The sequence below is a fragment of the Oncorhynchus masou genome, chromosome 11 (assembly GCF_036934945.1).
Source record: "Oncorhynchus masou masou isolate Uvic2021 chromosome 11, UVic_Omas_1.1, whole genome shotgun sequence".
NCBI classification, from domain to species: domain Eukaryota; kingdom Metazoa; phylum Chordata; class Actinopteri; order Salmoniformes; family Salmonidae; genus Oncorhynchus; species Oncorhynchus masou.
The window spans coordinates 19,745,916-19,771,455 of NC_088222.1; the positions used below are offsets into that span (position 1 = coordinate 19,745,916).

The following is a 25,540-nucleotide window of genomic DNA, read 5'->3' on the forward strand; positions in this document are numbered from 1 at the left end:
CTGCCCCTGTGTCAAATATAATATAAAGATTTGTAATGGATTGATAGAGTAGAGTAATGATGTGTATCTTGCAGTGGTGATTTTAGCATGTAAATCTTGGTTGGGCAAACTCAACAATACATTAATTAGAACTGTGACAAATTGTGCCCACAAACTGTTAGGGCCTACATAAATCTGTCCCAACAGCAGAGCTTTCTTTTCAGCACCTTGGAGTGAATCCTTACCATCCTTACCACTGCTACACCTGGCTATCAGCAGAGCCTTGTCTGGCAGCGAAACACTTCATTCAGCCTAATTTACTGCCTTTAAAAAAACATAGCTGATATGGCTAACTTGCTTAAACAAATGTGGTTTCTACTGACAATTGAGATGTACCTGTACAAACCTTTTGGCATAAGGGAACAATGAGCGGATAAGGGGCAATCTGTACTTTCGATGAAGACAATGAGTGAGTTAAGACGGATGTAGTCAATATAACTATTTAGTCAGCACTTTTGAAATGAACTACTACAGTATTCTCCATGCACACCAAGTCAGAACTATAGGATAAATAAAGGTGGCATATATAGTGGCTGCGAAGTATTCACCCCCTTTGGCATTTTTCCTATTTTGTTGCCTTACAACCTGGAATTAAAATAGATTTTTTTTGGGGGGGGGGGTTGTATCATTTGATTTACACAACATGCCTACCACTTTTGAAGATGAATTATTTTATTTTTTGTGAAGCAATCAACAAATAAGACAAAAAAACCCGAGTTGGATGACCGTTCAAAACATAATTTCCCAGTCGGCAAGTTTTTTTCAGAGTTCCCAGTTGTCTTGAACTCACTGAAGTCATGCTAGATTGACAGTATGACCAATGTATTCAAACTTTTCTAGCCCATGGTGTTGCATGTGAATGTTTATCCTTTTAAACTTGTAAAAGAGAGCCGTAAACCCAGACTTGGACCACACACCCTCTCAACTGTATAGTAGGCTAGTGATTGCTTTGCGACGCTTGCAGTTAGCCACTTATTCCTTCCAAACCACTCATTGTTGAATTTGTGATTTCCAACTTGTGTAATGTTTATGGGCAATGAGCACTGAAACGTTTTATCTATAATTTGTCTATATATGACAAGGCTTGAAGGATTTGCCAGTAGATTGTCGACTTGATTCGTGATTGCTAGCTAAGATTTTGAAAGTATGATGTTGGCATAATCAGTCCAATCAAAGCTATGGTGTATATATAATGTGATTTGGCGACATTTTATCTGTGGCCAATGACCTTGAGCCGCATTGGATGGGCACTTCTAATGTAAATGAAAACCCTGAATTTTCAAGCTCTCCCTGTAGATTTTACAGTGATGTAGTGTTCCCATGAGTGACAACACTGAGCCAATCACGGCGCTACTAGAGAACATTACCAACCCCTCCACTCCGTATTTTCTGCTGGCTTGCCCCACCACCACAGAAAGCACTGAGCGAGGCTGAAAAACCTGCATGGACCTGCCTTAGAAAGTAACAAAGAGACCATGTTTGTGTGCGGATTTATTAACTCAATAATTATTATTATTTATTTTTTTACATTGTTTGCAAACTGATATGTGACAGGTATTAATGCCAAAATAACAGGCAAAAAAGCTATTTTTATTTATTTATTTTAGCTAAACAGGTGGGGCTCAAAACAGATGGGGTTCTGACCCACCAGCCTTAAATGACGGGTCGCCACTGGTATCATGCGCAATTGGTTCATAACAGTTGAGCTTGTTCTTGGAAATGAAACATTGTTGTCAACTATTCAAATCGGAAAGTTGCAAAGGTGGAGGGCCTCGTTTCACAGGAGCATTGTAAAATAAGCTTTCGCTCAATGAACCGGCATTAACTAATTTTGTTTATTTACATATCAAATTTGATTGTCCAACATCAGTTTTATAATTTCTTAATTTTGTGGTTGCCAAGTGTCCCCTTCCGCTGCAGTGATTTTGATCACAGCAGGAATGGGGAGTGAAGCGAGCTGGCCCAGTCATGACGAGAAGGGATCCAGCTCATAAAATTTGATTTGATTTGAGCTTTTGTCAAATTAATGTCAAAAGTAAAAACATTTTGGATTTTAGTTAACCCTTTTCCTAACCTTAACCTAATTCTCCTAACCTGCTACGAAAAGTTAAATCTGACAAAAGTTGGATTCCTTCTGTCCAAAGCGGGATCCCTTCTATATAACTTTTATTTCAGGGATGAAGACGCAACGGGCAATGTTGTGTTTTTCAATAAATCCTGTCATGTTGGTATAAGAACGTTATTCTACTTTATTTTATTACAACTTTACAGGCTAATTTCTATGAATGAATTACAATAATCTATATGTGATTTTGAGCACTGTGGTTGGACCGCCCTAATGTGTTACACACCCAATGATTATGAATATCTGGTAAATTCACATTGTCCACTGCCAAATTTTCCTAGTGGAAACCCTGCTGCGTGTGTGTGTTGACTGGTTGTCATCCTCTCTGCCCCCCAGGGTTGGGTATTGCTAGGAAGATCCAGATCACCGACCTCCCCCAACTGGTAGCTGCCTTCCACAGCCTGGTGGGTCTGGCTGCAGTTCTCACCTGCGTGGCAGAGTACATGATCGAGTACCCTCACTTTGCTACCGACCCGTCTGCCAACCTCACCAAGATCATCGCCTACCTGGGCACCTTCATCGGAGGGGTCACATTCAGTGGATCCCTGGTAGCTTATGGGAAACTGCAAGGTGAGTAAGGGCGATTTGGGAAGATGCATTACATTTAAAATTCTATGCTACTGGGGTGGTGGAAGCGGGATGGTGTTTTTGTTGGGAGCTGCTAGTGAAAAAGGGTAGGAATTTAGGCAGTCCTAGCCCAAGCACGCCATGAGTTAAGGTTCCAATTTTACCTAAGTTTCCTGTCAGCAAATGAGGCACTTAAAATCATACTTATATTTCTCATACATATTCAACATCATGGTTCATTGGTTTGATTCATTTGTCCATAATGTTATTATTCATATATATCACACACAGACATTTTCCTGAAGTGTTAGGAATGCTGCTCTTGGGCACCACATCTTATCCCAGGCAGCTGGGGTTTCATCCAGTACTACTAGTAGTAGACCAATAGTGGTCTGGGTCCTTCTGGTTGATACCTGAGGGCCTGTAACCCACTCTGCATCAGTCCCCTGGCCCAGTTGTGCCACCCAGGCCCTCTTGCTCAATGCTAGGCCAGGCGGAACCTCTCTGTTTGGCACTAATTAGCCCCTCCACCCACAGTCATTTTCCACTTGTTCCCGAAAGCTGGAACGCATTATCCCAGGGAGCGTTCCCACTCCAGTCTCACTGGAACCTGGAAAACCTGCTCTGATAAGATTAAAAGTGGCCATTTCATGCTATACTTTTTTTATTTTTTTATTCTGGGGGGTACTTTTGGAAGGCATTCAAAACAAGAAGTAAATGAAACATTAAAATGTGGCCTGTATCACAGATGGCGGAATCCAGGTGCAAGCTTTGTTAATTTGATTGTCAACATGCATTGTTTTAAATTAGCATGAAACAGCCTCAGCTGCACACATTTTAGTCTCTGAAATCAAAATCAATTTAAAAAAGGTAACTTTATTTCTCTGCTATATTTGTACCTGCCTGCCCAGGGCTGAATCATATCAGGGATAAAAAAAAGCAACTCCTTTTTAGTCCATACAGTATGTGTCTTGTGGTTGGGGGCTGAATACTTGTAAACAAAGTACATCATAAATTAAATGGACAGCACATAGTGAAATCCTGACATGCATTTAGCTCTATCTCCCATGCCTACTGTGTTCCTCTCTCCAGGTGTGCTGAGCTCCGCCCCCCTCCATCTTCCCGGGCGCCATGCTATGAATGCTGGTCTAATGGCCTCCAGTGTGGGCCTGATGATCCCCTACATGCTGGACCCCAGCTACACCACAGGCATCACCTGTCTGGGCTCTGTGTCCGCACTCTCTGCCGTCATGGTATGATCTACACGCCTTCTCTGCTCTAAACATAGAAATAGAACGACTGGAATGGACATCCCCCATTCAAATCAATGTTTGAAGTCATGATGGTACAGTGAAATTGTTGTGGTGTGAGGGCATTTCCTGTTCTACTAATTCTATATCTATGGCCTGGCTAATATCCACCAACCTGGATTGACCAGTACTAAACAAAGGCCTTTGAACTGAACCTTTAGAAATAGGATGGAAGTCTTACCTATTTGTGCTATTGGGATCCTGTGCTTTCGCCCATTTTAAGGTAGGCTTAGGTTTCATTCAGCTATCCTTCAATAAAACGTGCTCTCCTCTCGATCCTGCTCAACTGTTGGCCCTGAAAGAGAGTTCATTGGAAGCATTACACATAGGATCAATCCATAATATGATGATAGATGGAAGGCTAACTAAGATGATTAGGTTTTGAAGCAGCGCTGCGAGAAGGTGGTTCTGGTTAAAACTGTTGTGAATGTTGGCTGCTCAGTCCTCCATGTGGTTTGTCAGTAACAAGGACATTTTGATGTTGAGTAAATCAGTGGATATTCATTTTTACGTATACAATATCGCATCACTTTGACTGATATTAAGGTGTAGCTAAACAATCACCTGTGCCTGAGCATGAATGTCTTTAAAAGGAAATCTGATACTGTTCAAGTCTCTTTTTTTTTTGATGGAGTGGATCATTACATAATGTTAGGTAGCTGGCTCTGGTTATAACTGTTCCCTGAGGTCAGTATCTTGGAGAGTAACACTAGGATGATATCATAGAGAGCCCTTGAAATGAAAACTCCATGGTTTGACAAATGCCTTATGAGTAGACTGAGGCCCACTGCAATCTGATAGGGGTTAAATACACAACAGTTCTACTACCTGATCAGATTTCGCTATTTTCCGTTCAATAATACAGGGTGTTGTCTGTTTATGCCAAAATGATTCAGGAAAATGCTTACATGTGCGTTTATATATGGCCAGGCCTACTACTCACATGTGGAACATTATCTTTGTATACCTTCTTTTGAATGGGCAATATATTCAATTTAGCAACATATGAAGGAAAGTATGAATTGATGTCTTGCTTTATTAACCCCAATGCCATATGAACCTTTAGTCTAACGGTGGTCTTGTTCTCATAGGGCCTGACTCTGACAGCAGCCATCGGGGGTGCAGACATGCCGGTGGTCATCACGGTGCTTAACAGCTACTCCGGCTGGGCCCTATGTGCCGAGGGTTTCCTGCTCAACAACAACCTGCTCACCATTGTAGGCGCCCTCATCGGCTCCTCAGGAGCCATTCTCTCATACATAATGTGTGTGGTAAGTAAGCATCCTCTGTAAGTTCTTCTGTATTTTAGAAGTATCACACAGACTCTATACTTTCATCATTCTATAGGATATCATCCTTCTGTGTGTATGTAGGATGTGTCACACATCAGATAGTATGAGGTGAATAGGGAGCATCAGGCCATGACTATACAGGTAAACCTTGAAAATGCTGAAATATGCAAGTGGCATTTTCTGTGCTTCCACCGTTTTCCACTAGGAGGAACTCTAACTGTACTTAAATGCCTTCCTGGCTGCATTGACTGCCTGAAGGAAACTGGGTTCATTGAAACTGCAGTTGACTCAAAAGAAATGAGCAGCTTTTTATTCTTTCTACCCCCTCTTCTCCTCTCTCCCACTGGCTAGGCCATGAACCGTTCCCTGGCCAATGTGATCCTGGGTGGGTATGGTACGTCATCCACTGGGTCAGGAAAGCCCATGGAGATCGTAGGAACACACACAGAGGTCAACGTGGACCAAACTGTTGAAATGATCAAAGACGCCCAAAACATCATCATCACTCCAGGTTAGAGGTCGACCAATTTATAATTTTTAAATGCTGATACCGATTTATTGGAGGACCAAAAAAGCCAATACCGATTAATCGGCCGATTTAAAAAAAAAAAAAAAAAAAAAGAATAATAATAATAATAAAAAAAAATAATAATAATAATAATTATATATATTTTGTAATAATGACAATTACAACAATACTGAATGAACACTTATTTTAACTTAATATAATACATCAATAAAATCAATTTAGCCTCAAGTAAATAATGAAACATGTTCAATTTGGTTTAAATAATTCAAGAACAAAGTGTTGGCGCACGCTAACTAGATAGCCATTTCACTTCGGTTACACCAGCCTCATCTCGGGAGTTGATAGGCTTGAAGTCATAAACAGCGCAATGCTTGACGCACAACGAAGAGCTGCTGGCAAAATGCACGAAAGTGCTGTTTGAATGAATGTTTACACGCCTGCATCTGCCTACCACCGCTCAGTCAGATACTTGTATGCTCAGTCAGATTATATGCAACGCAGGACTTGCTAGATAATATCTAGTAATATCATCAACCAGGTGTAGTTAACTAGTGATTATTATTGATTGTTTTTTATAAGATAAGTTTAATGCTAGCTAGCAACTTACCTTGGCTTACAGCATTCACTCCTTGTGGAGTGCAACGAGAGAGAGGTAGGTCGTTATTGCGTTGGACTAGTTAACTGTAAGGTTGCAAGACTGGATCCCGCGAGCTGTCAAGGTGAAAATCTGTCATTTTGCCCCTGAACAAGGCAGTTAACCCACCGTTCCTAGGCCGTCATTGAAAATAAGAATGTGTTCTTAACTGACTTACCTAGTTCAATAAAGGTATAAAAAAAAATTGCAAATCGGCGCCCAAAAATACAGATTTCTGATTGGTATGAAAACTTGAAATCGGCCCTAATTAATCGGCCATACCAATTGATCGGTCGACCTCAACTCCAGGTAGTCAAAACCTGAGCACCACACACATGTACACACAGCATGAACACGGTGATACACAAAAATATGTGGACAAATTAGTGGATTCGGCTATTTCAGCTACACCCGTTGCTGACAGGTGTACACAATTGAGCACACAGGCATACAATCTCCATAGACAAACATTGGCAGTAGAATTGCATGTACTGAAGAGCTCTATGACTTTCAATGTGGCACCGTTATAGGATGCCACCTTCACAACAAGTCAATTTGTCACATTTCTGCCCTGCTAGAGCTTCCCGGTGAACTGTTGTTGTGAAGAGGAAATGTCTAGGAGCAACAATGGCTCAGCCGTGAAGTGGTAGGCCACACAAGCTCACAGTACGGGACCGCCAAGGGCTGAAGCGCGTAGCGTGTTAAAATAGTCTGCCCTCGGTTGCAACACTCACTATCGAGTTCCAAACTGCCTCTTGGAAGCAACGTCAGCACAAGAACTGTTCGTCGGGAGCTTCATGAAATGGAAGCAAGTCACTGCAGCAATTTTGCATCTAGTGGGAAAGCCTTCCCAGAATAGTGGAGGCTGTTATAGCAGTAAAAGGGGGGGGGAAGCTCCATTTTTAATGACCATGATTTTGGAATGAGATACTTGCGAGCACTTTTGGCCATGTAGTGTACTTACACACACTGGGACACTGACAGTAGGTTAATGTAAACTAAACCACTCGCGTACACAGGGTTCAACTTGCAAATGTTTTTAAGACCAAGAGAGTAAGTGGGTTGTGGCCAAAGGTCTTGTGCAGAAAGTACAAAACATGTCCTTTGCCATCCACATTTTTCAGATATTACAGAACTTTTTTCTTTATTTATCTTACCTCTTTTGACCTTGTTACATCACCAGCTAATTTGCTAACCTTCACTGGGGCACCTCTCCTGTAGGGCCCTTCATCCATGCAGGCCCACTCCATCCCAAGGTGGTCCAAGAGCCTGGGTCATGTTTTGGAATGGGACTTGAATCACCCTGAATGTAGTGGGTGACTCTCTCAATGTTCATCCCAATTAGTGATTTCCGCTAGATGGGCTAGCTACAAAGTCAAAATTGGCTAGTCTATTGTAAAAATGAGCTTTTTGTTCTTAATTTAAGGTTAGGCCTTAGGGTTAGCAGTGTGGTTAAGGTGATCGTTAGGCTTAAAATCTAATTTCATGACTTCGTGGCAGTGCCAACTACTAACCTGCACCTCTTGAATCTCCCCATCCCGGATCCGGGATCGTGACTAATGCCTCAGGCTCATTAGCATAACGCAACGTTAACGATTTCTGAAAATCGCAAATAAAATGAAAATAATGCGCCTGCTCTCAAGCTTAGCCTTTTCTTAACAACACTGTCATCTCAGATTTTCAAAATATGCTTTTGAACCATAGCAATTGACTAATTTGTGTAAGAGTATGCTAAGCTAGCTTAGCATTTTGAGTAGCATTTAGCACGCAACATTTTCACAAAAACCAGATAACCAAATAAATAAAATCATTTACCTTTGAAGAGCTTCGGATGTTTTCAATGAGGAGACTCTCAGTTACATACCAATTGCGCAGTTTTTCCTGAAAGCGTCTGTGTGTAGGAGAAATCGTTCCATTTTGTACATCACATTTGGCTACCGAAACGAACCGAAAATTCAGTCACCTACAACGTCAAACTTTTTCCGAATGAACTCCATAATATCGACCGAAACATGGCAAACGTTGTTTGGAATCAATCCTCAAGGTGTTTTTTCACATATCTCTTCATTGATATATCGTTCGTGGAAGCCTGCATTCTCCTCTGAATTCTGTGGAAAAATACTTGCCTCAAAAATCCTGCTCATTTCCTGGATGCCGTCTCATCTTGGTTTTGCCTGAAGCTCACGTTCTAGGGCACGCACAGAACATATCTTTGCAGTTCTGGACACGTCAGAGTGTTTTCTTTCGAAAGCTATCAATTATATGCATAGTCGAGCATCTTTTTGTTACGACAAAATATCTTGTTTAAAACGGGAACGTTTTTCATCCAAAAATGAAATTGCGCCCCTAGAGTTTCAACAGGTTAAGGAGATAATCCGATTACATTTGTGTTATTCAAGGGTTAAGTTACTGATTACATTATGGACAGGTAACTAACGGATTATATTAAGAAATTAACCTACCCAACCCTGGTCCCAATTAGGGTTGCAAATGGAGGGTATATTACTGGAAACTTTCAAAGTTTACCAGTAAACTACCAGAATGTTGGTGCCTTTTAATTATCTCTGGCCTTATCACATGTAAAATATATGAAATAATTAAAGATGAGGCCGGACAAAGTTGAATTACTGTTTAACTGATGCCCGACTCACTTTTCTCCAGACATCCCAAAAATATTTTAAAGATCTGATATTTTTTTGCCAATATATGCGGCTCTTTGTTTATAAAGTGCTGTCCGCTCTCCCTTGAGGCTTTCCCAAGTTGATCCCCAAGAGACCAAACAGCCTCAGGCCACGCGCTCAGATCATGTTCGAGCCTCTGATTGGACAGTGAAACACGCTCGCACCTGCAGGCGACGTGCAGATAATTAATTTCTCGCTCATACAGTCATGGCTGAAACCACCGTAAATTCCTACTATTTATGTGTCCATGTTAAACGTGGGAGGTCCCTCATTATAAACAAAGTCAGTTAAATCCATGGTTATTGCATCATTTTCTGATGTTTTAGAAGCGATTTAATAGATGGAAAAACAATGTAATTTAAAAAATTGACTGGCCAGAGATCAGGGCATTCATCAGCAAAGACGCTGTGCAAGCTGATAGTATTTTTGCACTGCCAAATTGAAGTCAAAATGATTGAAATCGAAGTGTGTCAGCTGTATGGTGATTTGCGATTCATAACTTACATTTTACCAGTACTACCAGGTAGTAGTGGGCCAACTGGTAACACCACGACAGAATGCGTATGAAGTGATGATGCGGCGCCGAGAACAGCTAGCATGTCCAGCGAAGTACATCGCCACTGGCACGCACACAAGTGGCTCAGGCAGTGCAGCTCATCCAGGATGGGACATCAATGTGAGCTGTGGCAAGAAGGTTTGCTGTGTCTGTCAGCGTAGTGTCCAAAGCATGGAGGCGCTACCAGGAGACAGGCCAGTACATCAGGAGACGTGGAGGAGGCCGTAGGAGGGCAACAACCCAGCAGCAGGACCGCTACTCTGCCTTTGTGCAAGGAGGAGCACTGCCAGAGCCCTGCAAAATGACCTCCAGCCGGCCACGAATGTGCATGCGTCTGCTCAAACGGTCAGAAACAGACTCCATGAGGGTGGTATGAGGGCCCGACATCCACAGGTGGGGGTTGTGCTTACAGCCCAACACCGTGCAGGACGTTTGGCATTTGCCAGAGAACACCAAGATTGGCAAATTTGCCACTGGCGCCCTGTGCTCTTCACAGATGAAAGCAGGTTCACACTGAGCACATGTGACAGAGTCTGGAGACGCCGTGGAGAACGTTCTGCTGCCTGCAACATCCTCCAGCATGACCGGTTTGGCGGTGGGTCAGTCATGGTGTGGGGTGGCATTTCTTTGGGGGGCCGCACAGCCCTCCATGTGCTCGACAGAGGTAACCGGACTGCCATTAGGTACCGAGATGAGATCCTCAGACCCCTTGTGAGACCATATGCATATGCTCGCTCCATCCACCAACGCCACGTTGCACCACAGACTCATCAGGAGCATGCCCAGGCGTTGTAGGGAAGTCATACAGGCACATGGAGGCCACACACACTACTGAGCCTAATTTTGACTTGTTTTAAGGACATTACATCAAAGTTGGATCAGCCTGTAGTGTGGTTTTCCACTTTAATTTTGAGTGTGACTCCAAATCCAGACCTCCATGGGTTGATAAATTTGATTTCCATTGATCATTTTTGTGTGATTTTGTTGTCAGCACATTCAACTATGTAAAGAAAAAAGTATTTCATAAGAATATTTAATTCATTCAGATCTAGGATGTGTTATTTTAGTGTTCCCTTTTATTTTTTTGAGCAGTATACATATATATATATATTAGTACCAGTCAAAAGTTTGGACACACCTACTCATTCAAGTTTTAAAAAATATACATATATTTTCTACATTGTATAAAAATCGTGAAGGCATCAAAACTATGAAATAACACATGGAATCATGTAGTAATCAAAAAAGTGTTAAACAAATCTAAATATTTTAGATTCCTCAAAGTAGCCACCCTTTGCCTCGACAGCTTTGCACATTCTTGTCATTCTCTCAACCAGCTTCACCTAGAATTATTTTTCAACAGTCTCGAAGGAGTTCCCACATATGCTGAGCACTTGTTGGCTACTTTTCCTTCACTCTGCGGTCCTACTGATCCCAAACCATCTCAATTGGGTTGAGGTCGGGTGATTGTGGAGGCCAGGTCATCTGATGCAGCACTCCATCACTCTCCTTCTTGGTCAAATAGCCCTTACACAGCCTGGAGGTGTGTTTTGGGTCATTATCCTGTTGAAAAATCAAATGATAGTCCCGCTATGCGTAAACCAGATGGGATGGCATATCGCTGCAGAATGCTGTGGTAGCCATGCTGGTTAAATAAATCCCTGACAGTATCACCAGCAAAGCACTATCACACCTCCACCTTCATGCTTCACGGTGGGAACCACACACGTGGAGATCATCCGTTCACCTACTCTGCGTCTCTCAAAGACATGGCGGATGATAACAAAAATCTCAAATTTGGACTCATTGAACCAAAGGACAGATTTCCACCGTTGTAATGTCCATTTCTCGTGTTCCTTGGCCCAAGCAATTCTCTTCTAATTATTGGTGTCCTTTAGTTGTCCTTTGCAGCAATTGAAGGCCTGATTCACTGTGTCCTCTGAACAGTTGCTGTTCAGTTGTGTCTGTTACTTAAAAATCTCTGTAGCATTTATTGGGCTGCAATTTCTGAGACTGGTAACTCTCTAATTAACTTATGCTCTGCAGCAGAGGCAACCGCAACTGGGTCTTCATTTCCTGTGGCGGTCCTCATGAGAGCCAGTTTCATCATAGCGCTTGATGGTTTTTGCGAGTGCAATTAAAGAAACGTTCAAAGTAGAGGTCGACCGATCAATCGGAATGGCCGATTTAATTAGGGCCGATTTCAGGTTTTCATAACAATCGGAAATCTGTATTTTTGTACACCGATTTGGCCGATTTTGAAAAAAAAATATTTTTTTACACCTGTATTTAATCTTTATTTACCTTGGCAAGTCAGTTAAGAACACATTCTTATTTTCAATGACTGCCTATGAATGGTGGGTTAACTGCCTCGTTCAGGGGCAGAACGACAGATTTTGACCTTGTCAGCTCGGGGGATTCAATCTTGCAACCTTACAGTTAACTAGTCCAACGCTCTAACCACCTGATTACGTTGCACTCCACGAGGAGACTGCCTGTTATGAGAATGCAGTAAGCCAAGGTAAGTTGCTAGCTAGCATTAAACTTATCTTACAAAAAACAATCAATCATAATCACTAGTTAACTACACATGGTTGACGATATTACTAGTTTATCTAGCGTGTCCTGCGTTGCATATAATCGATGCGGTGCGTATCATTGCTCCAATGTGTACCTAACCATAAACATCAATGCCTTTCTTAAAATCAATAAACAGAAGTATATATAAAGTATAAACCTTTCGCCAAAAGAAATCCTGGTTAGCAGGCCATATTAACCAGGTGAAATTGTGTCACTTCTCTTGCGTTCATTGCACGCAGAGTCAGTGTATATGTCAGTGTCAGTGTATATGCAACAGTTTGGGCTGCCTAATTTGCCAGAATTTTTCGTAATTATGACACAAGGTTGTGCAATGTGACAGGAATATTTAGACTTATAGATGCCACCCCCGTTAGATAAAATACTGAACGGTTCCGTATTTCACTGAAAGAATAAATGTCTTGTTTTCGAGATGATAGTTTTCGGATTCGGCCATATTAATGACCTGAGGCTCGTATTTCTTTGTGTTATCATGTTATAACTAAGTCTATGATTTGATAGAGCAGTCTGAGCGATGGTAGGCAGCAGCAGGCTCATAAGCATTCATTCAAACATCACTCTTGTGCGTTTGCCAGCAGCTGTTTATGACTTCAAGCCTTTCAACTCCCGAGACGAGGCTGGTGTAACCGAAGTGAAATGGTTAGCTAGTTAGCAGGGTGCGCGCTAATAGCATTTCAAACATCACTCATTCTGAGACGTGGAGTGGTTGTTTCCCTTGCTCTGCATGGGTAACGCTGCTTCGAGGGTGGCTGTTGTCTTCGTGTTCCTGGTTCGAGCCCAGGTAGGAGCGAGGTCAGGGACGGAAGCTATACTGTTACACTGGCAATACTAAAGTGCCTATAAGAACATCCAATAGTCAAAGATTAATGAAATACAAATGGTATAGAGAGAGAGAGTCCTATAATAACTACAACCTAAAACTTCTTACCTGGGAATATTGAAGACTCATGTTAAAAGGTACTACCAGTTCCTTTTGTATGTATGTGTGTGTGTGTGTGTGTGTGTGTGTGTGTACGCACATGGTTGGAAGTCGGAAGTTTACATACACCTTAGCCAAATACATTTAAACTCAGTTTTTCACTATTTCTGACATTTAATCTGTGTAGAAATGGCCTGTTTTAGGTCAGTTAGGATCACCACTTTATTTTTAAGAATGTGAAATGTCAGAATAATAGTAGAGAATTATTTCAGCTTTTATTTCTTTCATCACTTTCCCATTGGGTCAGAAGTTTACATGCACTCAGTTGGTATTTGGTAACATTGCCTTTAAATTGTTTAACTTGGGTCAAACGTTCCCACAATAAGTTGAGTGAATTTTGGCCCATTCCTTCTGACAGAGCTGATGTAATGGAGTCAGGTTTGTCGGCCTCCTTGCTCGCACACACTTTTTCAGTTCTGCCCACACATTTTCTATGGGACTGAGGTCAGGGCTTTGTGATGGTCACTCAAATACCTTGACTTTGTTGTCCTTAAGCCATTTTGCCACAACTTTGGAAGTATGCTTGGGATCATTGTCTATTTAGAAAACCTGTTTGCGACCAAGCTTTAACTTTCTGACTGATGTCTTGAAATGTTGCTTCAAAATATCCACACAATTTTCCTTTCTCATGATGCCATCTATTTTGTGAAGTGCACCAGTCCCTCCTGCAGCAAAGCACCCCCACAACATGATGCTGCCACCCGCGTGCTTCGCGGTTGGGATGGTGTTCTTCGGCTTGTAACCCTCCCCCTTTTTCCTCCAAACATAATGATGGTCATTATGGCCAAACAGTTCTATTTTTGTTTCATCAGACCAGAAGACATTTCTCCAAAAAATGTATGATCTTTGTCCCCCATATGCAGTTGCAAACCGTAGTCTAGCTTTTTAATGATGGTTTTGGAGTTGTGGCTTCTTCCTTGCTGAGTGGCCTTTCAGGTTATGAACATATCTACCAGACTAACATTCAATGAGTGACAGATTTTCACTCGTTTTATTCATCACCCCAGGACAGATGAGTGGCGATGAGATGTGGGAGGATAAATGTAGAGAAGGTAAATATAAACATGTGGCCACTCCAGAGTAAACAAGCATGTGGGGCCAAGCACAATACAATACCCCTGGTCTTCCAGCCGTCCAGCAAGGCTCAACCGTAGGGTGTCCTGACCCAGACGTTAGACCCTGTCTATCTAACATTGATCTAAACCACGGGCATCTGTAGACAGTGGTGGAGACTTAGGATCTTTGTATCTATTGTGGAGGATGTTCTGAATCCTCAAAGTACACAGTGGTCTAACTGACTACTGCAAACCCAGATTTTTTTGTACCTGAACAATATTTTCAAGCATCTTTTCCTAATTTCTCCAATTTACCTGGTGTTTATGTGCCAGCTAGTCCTGCCAGACTGAAAGGTGATCCTCAGCTTCTGAGGCCTGGCGTTATGGTGCACTGTTCCACTGTTGCTCGCTGTGTTGTGGTCTGTCAGTGCGTCCCAGGTTCTCCATCTGACTCCAGTGCACAAAACTACACCAGGCCCGAGCTGGAACCGGAGCAGTCTTGTTTTCCTGTTCACATTTCCTATAATTGGACCAGTCGCAGTCACTTTTCTTGATTGACATCTGTGGAAACGTTTAAGACTTTTTTTATTTTTTATAAACATGGGTCTTGTCTGGACGGGCTTGTTTTCGTTAGGAGAAAACCTTGTGTTTGAGTCCGTATTATTATAAAAAAAATATATATATATATCATTTAAGAAGCAAGAATAGACCGTAGACAGACATGTTCAGTGCAACATGCTATGTTTAAAGCCGAGTATTTGACGGCTGTTGTGACAGGCCAATCAAACATTCTTAACAGCAATTGAGGCTTTAACTTGTCCATTTGCTTTGAATTATTGTTTCTCTCTTGGATGGTGCTAATTTCAGTGAGAGGTTTCTGAACTCTGCACGGGCCATATGACAGATGAGTGTTGATGGTCCGTATCATGTTTGACAGGCCTAGGTTGGCTTTGGAATGGTGAAGAACAGTGAGTAAAGACTTACTTGGTAAGTTAGAAATGTTCAGCCAACCACACTTACTGGAGCAATGCATGTGCTCTTACAGCTTATAATGTACACATTCTGACAATATACAGTGCCTTCCGAAGGTATTCACACCCCTTGACTTTTTCCACATTTTGTTGTTACAGCCTGAATTTAAAATGGATTAAATTGAGATTTTGTGTCACTGGCCTACACACACCTCAATGTCAAAGTGGAATAATTTTTATTGACATTTTTACAAATTCATTAAAAATGAGACTCTTAATATGTCTTGACTACCTCATCTCAAACACTGACTCAACCATCAAGACCAGGGAGGTTTTCCAATGCCTTGTAAAGACCGCCACCTATTGGTAGATGTGTAAAAATAGAAAACCGCAAACATGAAATATCCATTTGAGCATGGTGAAGTTATTCATTACTCTTTGGATGGTGTATCGATACACCCAGTCACTACAAAGATACAGGTGTCCTTTTTAACTCAGTTGCCAGAGATGAAGGAAACCGCTCAGGGGTTTCACCACAAGGCCAATGGTGTCTTTAAATCAGAGTTGAACTGCTGTGATCGGAGACCCGAGGATGGATCATCAACATTTTAGTTACTCCACAAAATACTAACCTAAATGACAGCGTGAAGAGAAGGAAGCCTGTACAGAAGACAAATATGAAAAAACATGCATCCTGTTTGCAATAAAGTAAAACTACAAAAAATGTGCAAAGAAATTACCTTTGTCCAGAATACAGTGTTTGGGAAGAATCCAACACAACACATCACTGACCACCACTTTTCATATTTTCAAGTATGGTGGTGGCTGCATCATGTTATATGTATGCTTGTCATCCGCAAATAAGTTTTTGTGGGATAAAAACTGGAATAGAGCTAAGTACAGGCAAAATCCTAGAGGAAAACCTGGTTCAGTCTGCTTTCCACCAGACACTGGGAGCAAATACACCTTTCAGCAGGACAATAACCTAAAACACTAGGAGTTGGTTACCAAGACGACATTGAATGTTCCTGAGTGGCCTAGTTAGTTTTAACTTAAATCGTCTAGAAAATATATTGCAAGACTTGAAAATGGCTGTCAAGCAATGAACAGCAACCAACTTGACAAAGCTTGAAGAATTTTTAAAACAATAATGGGCAAATATTGTACAATCCAGGTCTTCTAGACTTAAGGGAAATACTCACAGCTGTAATCGCTGCCAAAGATGATTCTAACATGTATTGACTCCGGTGTGTGAATACTTAGTGCCTTGCAAAAATATTCATTCCCCTTGGCGTTTTTCCTATTTTGTTGCATTACAACCTGTAATTTAAATGGATTTTTATTTGGATTTCGTGTAATGGACATACACAAAATAGTCCAAATTGGTGAAGGGAAATGAAAAAAACTTTCAAAAAATAAAAATGTAAGGGTGAAGTGGTGCGTGCATATGTATTCACTCCCTTTGCTATGAAGCCCATAAATAACATATGGTGCAACCAATTACTTTCAGAAGTCACATAATTAGTTAGATTGCACAAAGGTGGACTTGATTTAAGTGCCATATGATCTCAGTGTATATATACACCTGTTCCGAAAGGCCCCAGAGTCTGCAACACCACAAAGCAAGGGGCACCACCAAGCAAGCGGTACCATGAAGACCAAGGAGCTCTTCAAACAGGTCAGGGACAAAGTTGTGGAGATTTACAGATCAGGGTTGGGTTATAAAAAATATCAGAAACTTTGAACATCCCACTGAGCACCACTTAAATCCATTATTAAAAAATGGAAAGAATATGGCACGGGAGGGCCATCCACCAAAACTCATGGACCAGGCAAGGAGGGAATTAATCATAGATCCAAAAAAGAGACCAAAGATAACCCTGAAGGAGCTGTGAAGCTCCACATTGGAATATCTGTCCATATGACCACTTTAAGCCGTACACTCCACTGAACTTGCCTTTACGGAAGAGTGGCCAGAAAAAAGCATTGCTCAAAGAAAAAAATAAGCAAACACATTTGTTGTTTGCCAAAAGACATGTGGGAGACACCCCAAACACATAGAAGAAGGTACTCAGGTCAGGTGAGACAAATGTAGCTTTTTGGCCATCAAGGAAAATGCTATGTCTGGCGCAAATCCAACACCTCTCATCACCCCGAGAACACCATCCCCACAGGGGAAGCATGGTGGTGGCAGCATCATGCTGTGGGGATGTTTTTCATTGATGGATGATGCTAAATACAGGGAAATTATTGAAGGGGGGTGAACAGTAATGCACTCAAGTTTTCCGTTTTTTTGTCTTATTTCTTGTTTGTTTCACAATAAATAAATAAATATTTTGCATCTTCAAAGTGGTAGGCATGTTGTGTAAATCAAATGATACAAACTACCAAATTGTCCATTTTAATTCCAGGTTGTAAGGCAACAAAATAGGAAAAATGCCAAGGGAGGTGAACACTGTATGTAAATGAAAGATTTCGGTATTTAATTTTCGATAAATTTGCCCAGAAAATACATTTTCACTTTTTCATTATGGGGTATTGTGTGTCGATAGGTGATCATTTGTTTTTTATTAAATCTATTTTGACTGCAGGCTGTAGCACAACAAAATGTGGAATAAGTGCAGGGGTATTAATACTTTCTGAACGGACTGTACCTCTATAAAAATCCCACTCTTTGTTTTGCAAAATAAGTAATTTTCCATCAGTACTTTGATACCATCATCCTTACATGGGCAATCTGCAGTTGGAAACTCATGTGGCATTTTATAAATTATATTCTTGAAGAATCAATGGCCATGTATCATCAATTTTAAAGTCCAAAATGGACATCACAATCACAGATTGCTCCTTTAACAGTAACATAATTGATTTCTGTTTGCACTCCTCCAGAATCCTGCACATGCTCCCACTGAACTTCTTCAGATAAAGGGATTTGAAATCATTTCACAACTGATTTTTATTTTCAGCCTTGATGTCCTTTCTGTTTATTTTACAGCGTTTGTTTATTGTTTTATAAAATAAAAGGCTCTGTTATTTTACCTCCGGTCTTGTTGAAATGAGAGGAAAGAGCTCCCCTTGTATGCAGGATTATTATCAAAACCATATTCTGCAATTTAAACCCAACCATGCAGATAAAGTAGGTTAGTAGACTTGTTTATGCCTGAGCCCTCAGACATCCTCTGTTCCTCTGGGTATCCGCTGGTCCTCTAAAATTATACTCAACAGAAAAACTCCCTAATTCCCTATTGCTGGGATATGTAGGTTTGAATAACTTTCTTGTTATCACTGTTCTAGTTTGATCAGTTTCACGGTGCCCAAATACCTGTTGTCAAAACCAAAAACGGAGAAATAACATTTATTTCCGAAATGTTAAAACTGTTTATATTAGGATTCTTTTGAAGCAAGTTCGATAAGGATTTATGCCAGTGTGTTTTAATCATCTACGATATCAATGTCCGGGTCAGAATCTCTGGGATTGCCTGAATATGTTTGATATTTCTACAAGCATTTTTTTAATCACAATTCAGAGGTGGAAGTCAGTTTTTGGATTAAGACGTGCCAGTCAGTCAATGTAGACAGTTTCTCCCAAAGGTTTTTATTGTGTTCCTTCTGTTTTTCTAACAGCAGTTCACAGGTTTTCAAAGCAAATGTGAAAATGTTATTTTGAAAGCTGCTAGTTTTTACGGAAGACTGGGTTCCCTCACTGTCTGTGTTCCTGTCCTTCAGGTTATGGTCTGTGTGCTGCCAAGGCCCAGTACCCCATCGCTGAACTGGTCAAGATGCTGCAGGAGCAGGGCAAGAAAGTCAGGTGAGGGTCCCGGTAAAAGGATAATCAAAGCTATGGTCCTAATCCCTTCAGTACCCTGGTAAACAGATAACCAACCCTACGCTTGTTTTGAGGTCTTAGTGAGAGCTGCATTTCGCCACCTGTGCACATTTGTTCATATTCTTTGCTAGTTAGTGCATTATTATTACAGTTATAACTAATTTCTAGTCAACAGTGGGGGAGTGACTGCTTCCAACAAGAGCACAAAATGTGTGCATCTTTGAAAAGCGAGTCAGGTCAAGTGTTGTGTTTTGACACGGTCTTGAATATGCTAAGTAGCCAATAGGCAGAGCATAGCATAATTTGTCTGATTCTCTGTAATAATGGTATGGGAATAATAACTCATGTTATTTTGTAAAGTGTTTACTTGCATCAAACATTTTCAGTCACCTTGTCTGAAAGACAAGTAGATTAGCAGGTTAATGTCAAGCCCTGCATGTATTATTATTATTTTTAAGTCTCATGGAATGTAAGCATTGAACACCACACATTGGCTGCTACTGCAGGCTGAATGATGGAATAACTATTTCCATGTTAAAATGTAATGATGCATTTTTCTCCATTGTTTTGGATGATAGGCCACTCTGGTAGGCATACATTATGAGCCACTGTTAAAACGGTAACCTTAAAGCGGGTACAGCCTCAGTGTACACAGTAAATGCGCAGGAAGATGCAAAGAATTTTCACACCGTTCAAGTTTACGCTCAGCAGACCTGAAATGTGCTCAGTGGTGGAAAAAAATGGAGGGAAATTGGCCCTAACACCTTCATTACCCTGGTGAAAGTATTGAGACCCTTTGACTTTTTCCACATTTTATGTTACAACCTTATTATAAAATGTATTTGGTTTTTTTCTCATCAAGCTACACACAATAACCCATGATGACAAAGCAAAAACAGTTTTTGAAATATCACATTTATACATAAGTATTCAGACCCTTTACTCAGTACTTTGTTGAAGCACCTTTGGCAGAGATTAAAGCCACGAGTCTTTCGTATGACGCTACAAGCTTGGCACACCTGTATTTGGGGAGTTTCTCCTATTCTCTGCAGATCCTCTCTAGCTCTGTCAGGTTGGATGGGAAGTGTCGCTGCACAGCTATTTTTAGGTCTCTTCGATCGGGTTCAAGTCCGGGCTCTGGCTGGGCCACTCATGGACGTTCAGAGACTTGCCCCAGAGCCACTTCTGCGTTCTCTTGGCTGTGTGCATATTGTCGTTGTCCTGTTGGAAGGTGAACCTTCACCCCAGTCTGAGGTCCTGAGTTCTCTGGAACTGGTTTTTAGCAAGGATCTCTCTGTACTTTTCTCCGTTCATCTTTCCTCGATACTGACTAGTCTCACAGTCCCTGCTGCTGAAAAGCATCCCCACAGCTTGATGCTGCCACCACCGTGGTTCACTGTAGGGATGGTGCCAGGTTTCCTCCAGACGTGACTCTTGGCATTCAGGCCAAAGAGTTCAATCTTGGGTTCATCAGACCAGAGAATATTGTTTCTTGTTGGTGCATTTTGGCAAACTCCAAGCTGGCCTTCATGTGCCTTTTACTGAGGAGTGGCTTCCGTCTGGCCACTCTACTATAAAGGCCTGATAGGTGGAGGTTCTCCCATCCCCACAGAAAAATTCTAGAGCTCTGTCAGAGTGACCATCTGGTTCTTGGTCACCTCCCTGACCTAGGCTCTTCTCCCCTGTTTGCTCATTCTGGCCAGGGGCAAGCTCTAGGAAGAGTCTTGGTGGTTCCAAACGTCTTCCATTTTAATAATGATGAAGGCCACTGTGTTCTTGTGAACCTTCATTGCTTCAGAAATGTTTTGGTACCCTACCCCAGACCTCTGCCTCAACTCAATCCTGTCTCATAGCTCTACAGACAATTCATTCGACCTACTGGCTTGGTTTTTGCTCTGACGTGCACTGTCATCTGTGGGACCTTTATATAGACAGGTGTGTGCATTTCCAAATCATGTCCAATCAATTGGATTTACCACAGGTTGTAGAAACATCTCATGGATGATCAATGGAAACAGGATTCTCCTGGGCTTTATATTGAGTCAAGTAGCAAAGGGTCTGAATACTTCTGTAAACAAGGGGGGTTTGTTTATTTTTAATACATCTGCAAAAATGTCTAAACCTGTTCACTTTGTCTATATGGGGAATTGTGTGTAGATTGATGAGGAAAACAAATAATATTAATTTTAGAAAATGCTGGATTGTAACAATGTGGAAAATTGTAAGGTGTCTGAATAATTTCAGAATGCACTGTAACCAAAGCTATCGCCTTAACCCCTTCATTAGATATTTTGTGTGTACAGAGCCTTCGAAAAGTATTCAGACCCCTTGACTTTTTCCACATTTTGTTACGTTACAGACATATTCTAAAATTGATTAAATAAAAACAATTCCTCGGGAGGAAAGGACAGGGTTGGGGCTTACTGTAGAGAGGAGAGGAAGGTGAAAGGGAGGAGAGAGAAGGAGAGCAGCGCAAAAGGAGGAATGTGTACACCGGAGAGAGGAGAGGAGGGAAGGGGAAAGGGAGGAGAGAGAAGGAGAGCAGCGCAAAAGGAGGAATGTGTACACCGGAGAGAGGAGAGGAGAGAAGGGGAGGAAGAGGAGGAGGAGAGAGAAGGGGAGAGCAGCGAAAAATGTGTACACCGGAGAGCGGAGAGGAGGGAAGGGGAAAGGGAGGAGAGAGAAGGGAGGAATGTGTACACCGAGGAGAGGAGGGAAGGGGAAAGGGAGGAGAGAGAAGGAGAGCAGCGCAAAAGGAGGAATGTGTACACCGGAGAGAGGAGAGGAGGGAAGGGGGAAAGGGAGGAGAGAGAAGGAGAGCAGCGCAAAAGGAGGAATGTGTACACCGGAGAGAGGGAGAGGAGGAGGAATGTGTACACCGGAGGGGAAGGAGGGAGGAGAGAGAAGGAGAGCAGCGCAAAAGGAGGAATGTGTACACCGGAGAGAGGAGAGGAGGGAAGGGGAAAGGGAGGAGAGAGAAGGAGAGCAGCGCAAAAGGAGGAATGTGTACACCGGAGAGAGGAGAGGAGAGAAGGGGAAAGGGAGGAGAGAGAAGGAGAGCAGCGCAAAAGGAGGAATGTGTACACCGGAGAGAGGAGAGGAGGGAAGGGGAAAGGGAGGAGAGAGAAGGAGAGCAGCGCAAAAGGAGGAATGTGTACACCGGAGAGAGGAGAGGAGGGAAGGGGAAAGGCACACCGGAAGCTTTTGTAATTTTCTTTCATTCGTTTGATCTGAGGTTCCAGCAGCTGCTGCTACTTAGAGCATTTGCAGTTGATTAGAGGAGGAAGTGGGTGGCCAGAGTGGCCAGATTTTGTAGTCCCGTTTCTCCTCCCCTTCCCTCTCGGCTGGATAATTGGGTGGGGATGTTGGGCTGCTATGAGGGCGGGACATGGGGCTGCCACTGTTTGGAGCTCAAGAGATGGATATTGTTCCTAATGTATCAGTAATATAATGTAATTCACACAGTCTGATGTTGCTCTGATTAGCATTTCTTGTGAAAGCCAAGCCCCCTCCCATTTCAACACTGTAACATGTGCATTGCATTACATGATGTAGCTAACCGGTTACTTAACTCCGCACACTGAATACCCTTGTGTGGAGCAAAGTTCCTACTGTGTGTGTGTGTGTGTGTGTGTGTGTAAATCGGGGACTGATTGATAATGGCTGGAGATGAGTGTCTGGATAGAGCAGGAGAGGGGGAACGAGACGACTCAGGCAATAGGCCCTAAAATTGTCAGACTCCAGCCACCCTAGTCGTTGACTGTTCTTTGCTACCGCATGGCAAGCGGTACCGGGGCGCCAAGTATAGGTTCAAGAGGCTCCTAAACAGCTTCTACCTCCAAGCCATAAGACTCCTGAACATCTAATGAAATGGCTACCCAGACCATCCCTCCCCCTCTTTTACACCGCTGCTACTCTGTTGTCATCTTCTATGCATAGTCTCTTGAATAACTCTACCTACATGTACATATTACCTCGACTAACCGCTACCCCCGCACATTGACTCTGTACCGGTACCCCCCTGTATATAGACTCGCTATTGTTATTTTACTGCTGCTCTTTAATTACTTGTTTCTTTTTAGTTCTTATTCATATTTATTTTTTTAAACTGCATTGTTAGTTAGGGGGTTGTAAGTATGCATTTCACTGTAAGGTCTGTTGTATTCGGCGCATGTGACTACTAAAATTTGATTTGAGTGAGTGGAGTGCAGTTGCTCTGATCTCTGCTTTTAATCTCTGGTCATAAACCTGCTGCTCCAGTGTCTATCCTTAGGGCCCTCTTATCCTCCATCCTCAACCCATTTCCCCTGCTTCTCAGGCCCTTAATGACCTCTGACATTAAAACAGGCCCTCAAACTCAAACCACAACTCTACTAACATCATGGCCCCTCCATCCTGTACTTTGGGATTTTGGCACTGAAGCCCTTTATCTACTTCTCCAAAGTCAGGTGACATCGTGGATTCCATTTTTATGTGTCTGGGTGCAGTTTGAAGGAAGTTGCTAACTAGTGTTAGCACAGTGACTGGAAGCATGCTAGCTGTTACCATAGACTTCCAGCCAGTGTGCTAACGCTGCGTAGCAATGGCTCGCGGAACTGCCTCTAACATCTTTCATACTGGATGCAGAGACATAGAAATTAATCTGACTCTGATAAAGGGCTTCATTGCCAAAATCCCGAAGTATCTCGAACTTTGGTCAATAGCCAAACTATTATAATACTTTCAGCTACAAGGGTTTCCTAACCCTTGTCCTTGTATTGCCAAAAGCCATGGAGGTGAATAAGATGGTGATCCTTCTCTCTTGCAGGTTTGGTATCCACCCCGTGGCTGGTCGTATGCCTGGGCAGCTCAACGTGCTATTGGCTGAGGCGGGCGTACCCTATGACATCGTGCTGGAGATGGAGGAGATCAATGAGGACTTTGCTGGTATGTTTGCTTTCACCCTCATCTATCTCTTCACATGTTCATGTTTGAAATTACCCCATTGTCTCTGTGGTTTGCTGTGAACTAATATGATTCTCTTTCCCCTGTGTCTCAGAAACAGACCTGGTTCTGGTGATCGGCGCCAACGACACAGTGAACTCTGCAGCCCTGGAGGATCCCAACTCCATCATCGCTGGCATGCCTGTCCTGGAAGTGTGGAAGTCCAAACAGGTGAGAGGGAGGGGCCTGCATGGTCTAGAAAGAAGATCTACCATATTTTCTACACTAGTCCATTGGTTTCACACTTCAAAATGTACACGCTTCAAAGTGGAAAAGGGGGTAGAGAATGGTACTGCAGCCCCGTCATATTCTGACTGTTACAGAATGGCTTGAGTGGATTTAATCTGTCTCTCTCCATGGTAAAAGGTTAGTTTTGGAGGTTCGCTAACTTCTCCTGGAGCGACTGGTTCAGAAAGAGGCTGTTCTTATTTTCTGTTCCAGTCTGTCCCAGACTTGGATGCACCCTTAGAGAGAAAGACAGGCCTCTTTTCACATGCATACACATACATGCATCTCGTACTCTTTGTCACAGAGGCAATAGGCCCCTACCTAGGTGTAGCTCAAGCAGGCGCAGATCTCACACGGCCTCCATTAGTGGTGACTCGCTCCCTCTGGAATTATGACATTTTTGGAGCGTCCGAGTGAAACGTTCCCTAAAAGTGGGATTCATATGCCTCACCACCCTACTTTAAAACCCCTTAATTTCCAAAGGTTCCCTTGGGAAATCATAGAGCTTTAAGAATACCAGCATCCCACCCCTCTACTCTGAGCTGGAGTGACCTGTGTGTTTACATCCCCTGGACTCACTGCCTGAACCACTACCATAGTGTGATCCATTTTTACAGTCCTCTCTCACAGGAGGGCGTTAGAGTGGGTGTTTGTGATTCAGTACATGCTTACTTGTGTTTACTATGAATGTGTGTGTAACTTAGAATGTGTAAGTGTTTTGTTTTAGAGTAGGTTTTGTGGGTGGGACTGTGGCATGGGAACACTTTGCTGTGTCTTGAGTCACCTGGCCACTACTGATCCTCCCCTGCCTCTGAGGGGTTTCCGACGTTCCTCCTGTTGATTTTTGTGTCTTGATATGCGGCACTTCTGTTCCAAGTATCATTCGGCGTGTCAGATAGCAGGGAGTAAAAGGCTGAGAGTGTTGCTCTGGTTTTACTTATGCAATTATAATGCTGCGTTATGTGCCTCCAGGCACCAAAACACATGCTCACAATCACGGGATGCTCCAATCCATTTCCCAAGACCTGCTCTCTCTCTCTGCCTAGACTGCAACTTCAGACACTAATGATGCTTCATTTTGTAAATGGCCTCAACTTAAGTACCCCTTAGTTGTGAGACAAACACTCTTCTCCCCATTCTCCTCCAAATGGAACCCTTCCTCATCCA

The 25,540-nt window shown here is 42.4% G+C and overlaps 1 protein-coding gene across 1 annotated transcript in view; it reads left to right on the forward strand.

Annotated features, from left to right (window-relative positions):
* Positions 1–25,540, forward strand: part of nnt (nicotinamide nucleotide transhydrogenase) — a 62,343-nt gene that overhangs the window by 34,952 nt on the left and 1,851 nt on the right. The window contains exons 14-20 of the mRNA XM_064977727.1: positions 2,501–2,734; positions 3,824–3,984; positions 5,133–5,312; positions 5,685–5,844; positions 19,063–19,144; positions 23,970–24,088; positions 24,201–24,316. Coding sequence (XP_064833799.1) covers positions 2,501–2,734; positions 3,824–3,984; positions 5,133–5,312; positions 5,685–5,844; positions 19,063–19,144; positions 23,970–24,088; positions 24,201–24,316 — 1,052 coding nt within the window. The remainder of the gene's footprint in view (positions 1–2,500; positions 2,735–3,823; positions 3,985–5,132; positions 5,313–5,684; positions 5,845–19,062; positions 19,145–23,969; positions 24,089–24,200; positions 24,317–25,540) is intronic.